The sequence below is a fragment of the Carica papaya genome, chromosome 7 (assembly GCF_054855325.1).
Source record: "Carica papaya isolate Zhongbai chromosome 7, ASM5485532v1, whole genome shotgun sequence".
NCBI classification, from domain to species: domain Eukaryota; kingdom Viridiplantae; phylum Streptophyta; class Magnoliopsida; order Brassicales; family Caricaceae; genus Carica; species Carica papaya.
The window spans coordinates 4,989,784-4,998,281 of NC_142315.1; the positions used below are offsets into that span (position 1 = coordinate 4,989,784).

The 8,498-nt window shown below is 30.6% G+C and overlaps 1 protein-coding gene across 2 annotated transcripts; it reads right to left on the reverse strand.

Moving 5' to 3' along the window:
* Positions 1 to 2,797: 2,797 nt before the first annotated feature.
* LOC110821893 (uncharacterized) lies at positions 2,798 to 7,637 on the reverse strand. Of its 2 annotated transcripts, none has more exons than XM_022051854.2 (4): positions 7,435 to 7,637; positions 5,763 to 5,882; positions 3,139 to 3,258; positions 2,798 to 3,064 (listed from the first exon to the last, which is right to left on the reverse strand). In XM_022051854.2, the coding sequence occupies exons 1-4, from the start codon at positions 7,469 to 7,471 to the stop codon at positions 3,000 to 3,002; spliced, it is 342 nt and encodes a 113-aa protein (XP_021907546.2). In that variant the 5' UTR covers positions 7,472 to 7,637; the 3' UTR covers positions 2,798 to 2,999. The 2 variants fall into 2 exon arrangements, with proteins under 2 accessions (XP_021907546.2, XP_021907545.2); XM_022051853.2 differs by having other exon boundaries at positions 5,763 to 5,885; positions 7,435 to 7,634.
* Positions 7,638 to 8,498: the final 861 nt, after the last annotated feature.

The window sequence follows — 8,498 nt, forward strand, 5'->3', positions numbered from 1 at the left end:
ACATTTAAATATTCTTCATAAAAAAATTTTATTTCATAACCCTTATTACTGGCTACCTCTCTCTTAAAAATTTGTAAAGTATTCCCATGATTTTCAAAAAGAAAAAGATTTTCATCTAATCAAATTTTTGCGACAATAAATAATTATTTTTAAAAATTTTATCTTAACAATATTATACTCTTTTACGTGATCAAAATATTAAGAATATTATACTCTATAAACTAACTAAAAATGATTTTTTAAAGTTGTCACTAAACAAAATTAAAAGTTTTTCTTACAAAAAAGTGTTTACAATTAACTCTATGTTTGACTTAGTCATCTTCACCAGCAAACCGTTCACAAACTTGTTATCATGTCAAAAGCTCATCTTTCCACTTTTTCAAGTCTTTTATTCATGCGTGAAAGATAAATTTCAAAATATACTCTTAAATTAGTTAATTATGTCTCAAATAAAACTTTTTAATTCATTTGATTTATGAAGTCCTGTTCCAATTCCATTACCAAAACACGACATATTTTGTACTCATGGTTGATGATGATGGTGCAATTGCTCAAGGTTTAACAAACATATAGATCAACAGTTATAAATATAAAAGCAAGTGTTAAAAGCACTCATAAAAAAAGTCATATAAAAAAAATAACAGTAGAAGTTGACCAAAATTTGAATTGAGCGAACAACGAATCATTCAAGAATTAAATAAATAAAAAAAATTTCAATTCGTAAGTGCTAACTTGTTTTTACATTCTATTGTGTCTAACCAAATAACTATATACCTTGGTTGAAAAAGTCAAAGAGATAGTAGTTTGTTCAAGTGCAAATTTTCTTCAAAAAAAATAATGAAACTTTTAAAATTTTAAAAATTATAAAATAAAATTATTTAAAAAATTAAATAAAAATAATTAGAGATTTTTTACATAAAATCTCAAAAGCAGAGAGTAAAACAAATGATTGTCATAAACACAATAAACTAAATCTTTAAAAATTTAAAAAAGGTCTTATTTAGTAAAAACAACCCTTGAAACGTATAACACCATTACTCAGCATCATACTTATATTAGTCATCAAATGACTTGGATTATAATGCCAAAAGTATAAAATAAAATTTATTTTTGGTCAACAATCTTGTATAAAATCTATTATTTATCACTCAAGATGATTGATAATGATATTTGAAAGTTATGTAAAGAAATGTTTATTTATTGATCTTGCAAGAAAATCTATATATGTTCGTAGATTAATTTAGAATTTAATTCGGATAATTCTCTTTGATCAAATAGATAATTATGAATATAGTTGATCTATATACGAATTATGTTATCAATTTGTGAGATGGCCGCCATGTGACCTTTATATGCTAAAATTTATTAATTTTAAATGGAATTAAACAAAAGTGTTAATTTAAAAGTAAAACAAAATGTTAGTTACTTAATCTTAAAAATTAAAGGTTGCGTATTTTTGTTATAGAAACCTAAAGAACTAGTAGCTTGGGGGTAATGATTTAAAGCACTCCCTTCTTCACAAGTACCAAAAGTTGTCATACGTTATGGAGTATATGATTTTTTATGAATTTGTGATAGATTCTTATGGGGGGGGGGAGAAGGGAAGAAGAAAGAAAATGTATCGTAAAATCAAAAAAGAAAAGAAAAAGGTTTTGCAAATTGTGAGAGAAAAAAATTGAAATGCACGAAAGTCATGAGTAGTTTAGACTTTTTCTACTTGAAACAAAATGGATGCAGAGTCACCTTTGCTTTGCATGTTTCCATTAATTTCAACTACCAAACCCACATGCCAGAAACCAAAAAGGAAAAAAGAGAAAGGGATTTCTTGTTAACATCATTTAAAATAACAAATAATAAACCAATATAATAATGGAGGAGAAAAGGTAAGAGCAACCTTACCCTGCAAATTCACATGCACATATATACAAGATTTTCAGAAATTGCCGACTAGTATCATAAAAACAATATAAATAAATAAATAAGAAAGAGGAAGGAAAACTCATTTACTTTGGATCCTAAATTTTTGACCATGATTATCTAGATAAGTAAATTCAATAATGATTAAAGCATGAAGCTGACCCAGTTGAAGTTGAAGGTTTAAAGAGAGGGGAGAGGAGAAAGCATGATTGGAAAAGCTTCTTTATGTCTAGTTCCGGAGAGACAATTCTCTGATTATGTGTTCTTTATATGCTTTGATCTTGAAAGTAGATAATTTGCTTTAATCTCCTTGACAAAGCAACTTGTTTGCTTTCTTTTTCTTTTCTAATGATTTGCTCACGTGTCAAAGCTCAAGATCTAACGAAAGTAATTAGTTTTTTTAACTTTTTAGAGGAAAAACTTCAACTCAATAGTTAACAAGTCAAAATTTCTAGAGTATAAAGAAAGCAAGTTCAAATTGTTACCCATATGTTTTTTCCTTCTGAAAAAAATTCTATAACTTGAGAAGACAGATTTTCGAAACGAACCTCCAATTTAGGAGCAGAGGAGTTCTGGGTCTTTTGATGGAATCTAAGACAATTGTTGAGCTTTTAAGAGTTTGCTCGATCACCCAAAACCTGTGCTCTTCTATGAGAATATTTTTCTTTTATATCCTTCTATACCATGAAAGTTGAAGTCAAACATCATCACTGCAATGCCGCTCTGCTCGGTATCAGCTACACTTTTGTCAATTTCCGAGGAAGAAGCAATTTATGCTACAAATGTTAATGAAACAACAGCAATTTTTTGCTGACGAATAATAATTCCAATGCTACATATCCTTTACGAAACTGAGGTATTTCTCAAGGCCCCACCAGTATATGGAAAGAAACACTTATCTATTCTCAAGCAATATATAAAGCTGTTCAGTCAACATCTTGTTGGGGTTGCTACATGAATGGGTAGTAAGAAGAATTTCCACTAACGAATAGGCATAATTCAGAGTTAAAATCTGAAAAATGATCAGAGGCCAATTTACAAGATTTACAGACTAAATTGAGCACTGTAATCTTTAATCCACATCATTTTTCTCGAATCAAATTGCTTGGTTCACTCAATACATATTTAGGGAGTTCATACTTGGCACCTGTAACAGTAAAATCCATAAGTTGAACTTCCACAAAACTAATAAACAAATATCATAAGAGATTAATTTGGCACCTCTCTCATCATAGCAGATTGTCAAATCTGCATTTTGAACAATAACACCGGCACTATCCACAATAGCTTGAGCAAGGGCCAACTCAGCTTCAGCAGCAGCTCGAAGTGCGTCCCATATTTCTGTGAGGACCCATAATTATATCATTCTTCAGATAGTAGGGACCATATCAAGTTAATTGTTTAACAGAATTTTTTTTTTTTTTCTTTTGGACGAGGATAGGGGGAGAGGAAGGATTTGTTTGGATTTCAACTGCAGTTTATACTAAAAACAAGAGGTCAACTCACACCACCATAGTCTGGGTTCAAATAAACCGCAGATGATGCATGCAAGAAAAGAGAAGGCAATTTGAACATGACATTTCTGGCATTTCATAGAAGAGCCTGATGAAAATAATCTACAGACTGCATCATATAAGTTGGCTTTTTGGTATTCGTTGGAATAACTCATTAAAGAAGCACCTAATTCGGATATACTTGGAAGAGAAAAAGAAATGGATATGAGAATTTCAAGCTAGAAATTCATCATTTTGATAACAGGAAACATGTACTTAGTATTTTAAGATCGAAAATAGCAGCAGTAACTGTTGTCAATCTTATTGCATAGATATATAAAACAAACAAAGACAACCACATATTAGGATGATGACACAAAAACATTTGGTGGCATTCTAAAAATATGATGTCTCATTACAGATTATTGGATATGAAAATGCAGACAGCAGAGCCAAAAGGCCGGAATCATCATGCTGCACACAAGGCACAACTCTCCTTACAACTAGTATCTCATCATCCTGATAGTAGGAAATTCAGGCTAACATTTGGTTAAAAATATTAATTCAATGGAATAGGAATTGGAATAGACATAAGATAAAGGTTAGAACTAAAAAGTCTAATTTTATATTCAATTCACGCTAGCTAGATTTGTATATCCTACCTAGCTAAGTAGAAATAGAAATGCAACAACTTCAACATAAGAGTTGAATTAATTTCATTGTAAATTAAATATGAAAATGATGATTCAATCTTATATATCAAACATTGACATCAAGGAACAGAATAAGAATAGAATAGGAACTGAACCAAACAAGTTCTCAATATCAAATGTGAATCCTAGAGCCAACTCTTTTACAGTTTTAAGCCACCATATGTTAGCATCCAAGGGCTACAGTAACTGTTAATAAAGGACTAGATTTTTCCAGAAAACTAAATTTCTCAATACAATTGAAATAAATTTCCAATTTATTTAAGTTATTCAGATCAGAGGTGAAATGGAAATAAGTAAAAGTGATCAACGGGCCTCCCCCAAATTTAATAGTAAAAAAAAGTAGTAGACAATAGAAGAGAATTATCCCCGCATACTCAGCATATTCTCAACTTTCCTAAGATCTAGATTTGACTCCACAGTCTACAATTGATCTAGTCTTGTAAACACTAGCCACATAAACCATCCTTAGATCTAGATTTGACTCTCTACAGTTTTGTCCATACCAAGTGTCCCTGAACCACATAAACCATCCCCAGAGTTAAAATGCAGTCTACCAGACAAAATTGACTAGGAGCATGACAAGCTAATAGAGATACTTTAATATGGTGAAATTTCCATTAGTTATCACTAATGCTCCCCATAAATGCCTACAAACTTCAAGAGATAATATTGAAAAGAAAAAAAAAAAAGGCGTGACAAGTGCACTAAAAAAAAGTTTCCACATGAACAGATGTCCAAGGTACATGCAAACAATAAATACTAGTAAGGCATCCCCCATCTAGTAAACTTTTTTAAGGAAAAATGTTACTTGAAAGCTGGACCCTCAAAACCACTGAGAATTCCTTGTACTTTTCATGAATCCTTAAGGATTGTGTAAAGAAGCAGAAGACCGTCATTCTTTTCCACAATTTATTATCAGTCGCATATCAATAAAATCACTTTACATATATCTGCAATTTTGCTCATATAGTAATATTATTTCTGTAATATATTTTATCCTTATTTATTACTTTCCATCACATTTCCCATCATTTTCTTTCATTAATCTGCCAAAATATTCTGTCAACCTCAACTCATGGAGCTCATTCCCATAAACTCTCTGCCATGAAACTCATCAAATAGGTAGGGTCAAACATGCTAAGCTACCCTCTGCATTAGGAAGGTTATGTTCATTTAATGCCTAATTCATAGTGTAAATATTTAATAACAAAGTTCATATTGGAAGGTATTCATGTAAAAGCACGTAGACGCATTACCTGACATACATGCACATTCATTAAATGATCACAACTATAACTAATAGAAAAAAGCTAGAATTTTTTATTAGTCTTCCACAACCAAATAAGTACATGTATAATCAGTCAACTGTTCATCAACACGCAGAAACAGGACAAGGGAAGAGAGTTTATAACATACATATATGCTTAATAGCGGCATGCATATGTGCAAGTACATGTATGGGCATCTAATAGTAAATTGTTTTCCTTTTATCAATTTTTTCTTCTATCAGGGTTTGGAGTTGCTCTTAAGGCAATTGAAGTGCATTTCCCATCTGGAATAGATTTGCAGATAATAGACCTACTAGGCATTCCACTACCTCTATTATCAATGATAAATAATAAAGCCAAAAATAGAATACCTTTCCGGCCACCATAATGGGGAGCAGTGTCCCAAAATTCATCACGCATCTGCATGAGTTGGTCCCTTGTAATAGGTTCAGAATGCTTCCAAGGTTTTGGCTTCCGAATTTTCTTCGTGCCTTCTGTAAGCAGAGAATCAGCAATATAATTCCATCACAGTTACTATTTAATTTATGCACCAACATGGGAAAAAATAAACAAATTTTAGCAGAACATGCAAGCAATTTTATAATGCAACTGAAATATGTACGAGAGAGACCTATAAGCCTAGTCATATATATATTTTCAGTCTCTCTCATGATTACATTTGTTCGTATATATCTAGGTGAAGATGGAGAGAGAGAGAGAGAGAGAGAGAGAGAGAGAGAGAGATGTACTAATATTTCAAAAGCAAAGACATTAAACTGGGACATATAACATTTTATTCACCAATCAACATTAGAAGCTGTTAACAGATACTAGTACATGGAAACATAAATAAATATATGCATAGAAGAAACATATACATAGAAATACAGATAAGCAAAATCATACATGAGTTAAACAGAAAGGTTGAGTTAAACAGAAATGCTGATGCATCAAATTTGCTTAGACCGCGGTGTGTGAAGGACTACTCTAAATACAATAGACATGGCTAGAATCTCAGTGAAAAAATGTATGCGGTTATTGAAGCTTTTTACAGTGCATTATTATTCTTTCCCTTTGAAAATTATATATCTAATGACTTGACCTCAAAAAAAATTCACAAGAGACCAAAAAGAAGGTCAACATTCAGCAACAATCAAAGAGACCTTCCACAAAGCCTGTCAAACTAAATTGGGTCAATACATAGTCAAAACTTACAACAGCATAATGCTGCCAACTTCAATGTCTTCACTACTATGAAATTTACAAGAAGATGATTTCTTTAAAGTCTCTGATAACGAGATTGTAGCATTTTTACAGATAAAAAGGGGAATGATGATATCATCATATTAACAGTTAATCATCAATACGACAAGATAATTCATGTCATCATAATGGTATTCCTCTCCAGTCCTATATTACTAGATAATATAATGCAAATCCCATAGTTGATTGATCCAGAGCTTAGGTGGGTCAGCCCAATCCAAAGTAAGATTATTCAACAGCTTGTGCAGTTGACTTTTAAATTGGACAATAAATAGCCTCATTAAGTCTCAAGTCCCTGCATGAAACTTAACGTACATGAGAAAAGAAAAATAAATGATAAGCGTTTTGGTGTGTTTGCGTGTTCTTAGAGAAAAATAAGAGACAGAATAGCTGTCTCTAAAATTCATTCTCTGGCCAAATCAATTGAGACACTTAAATATGTGAAAATCTTGTGGTGATTGACATAAAAACCAGCAAGCAGCAATCATAACGGAATCTACGCACATTCGCATATAATTTTTTTATGGAGATAAATCTTTGAGAAAGATTAAGAAAAACCACGAAGCAGCATATCAAATTTGAATGGAGAGATTAACATACGTAGCATACGAACAGACAGTAAAAGTACACGGTGATCGTAAATCAGAGAACAGAGAAAAAAAACATCAAGTCCATGCGAAGTGTATTGATCAGAACAGAAAATCACGTACTAAATTAGATGATTAACGTAATCGAAAAGAGAAAAGAATGTAAACGACGGAAAGTAAAATATTCAGTCACCGTCAGTTTTGGCCAGAGAAGATCCGGTGCAGCCCATTGTAGTACAGTGAAGAATCTGGTTCAGGTAATAAAAAAGGAAGACGATGTAAAGGAAGCTTGGATTTGGTGTGAGAAAGAACGGAGAGTCCACCTTCAGAGCTCTCAGGTCTCCATCGTCATCTCCTTTTCTCTCTCTAAAAGGTTTTGATGAGTGGAGACGAAGTGGACCCTCGCCTTTTTATCTCTCATCACCCACTTTTTCTCTGGATGGCCACGTCACTCTCTACTGTCTAATCCCAAAATATTAAACTGTAATTAACATAGATCATTATCCACTAAATCCTAAATATGAGTTAATCTAACTCTAATTTCAATATAATTTAAATATATATTAATTCCCAAAAAATCTATAATTTGGATAATAATTTATTATATTTTTTCCGGAAAGTGCTCCAAATATCTATTAAATTTTAAATATAAATTAAAATTTAATAATAATTTCATTAATTATATAATTAATAACTATCTAATTTGTTTCTTAAGTAAATTACAAGATCGAAAAATAAAATTTAAATAGTACTTAAAATTTTTTGTATGAATAGTAATTTTATATAATATAGTTTCTTAATTTTTGTAACACAACAGGATAATTAATAAATTTTGTGACATCTACTATAATTTTTAATTTAAAATTAATAGTTCTTTTCGTAATTACATCAATAATCTATTTAATAATTCTAAACGTAATTAAAAGAAAATTTTACTACTAATTTTATTAAATAATTTCACTAAAATTAAACTAATCTAATTAAAATTTCTCAAAAATTCTATTAACTATCTAATAAAAACTATATTATAGTTATCATGATATATTATATGTTCTAGATTGTTTATTATCTATTATATATTTGAATCATTTAACTCAAGCAATAAATCCAAACTTATATTATGTTTTTTTAATTTAATTTAATGATTAAATACATTTTCTTTTGTTTGTGTGCGCACAATGGATTGTCAAAGTGAAACTATTCAATGGGTATAATCACTTGGACTGATATAATTAGTTTTTTCATGTTTATTATACA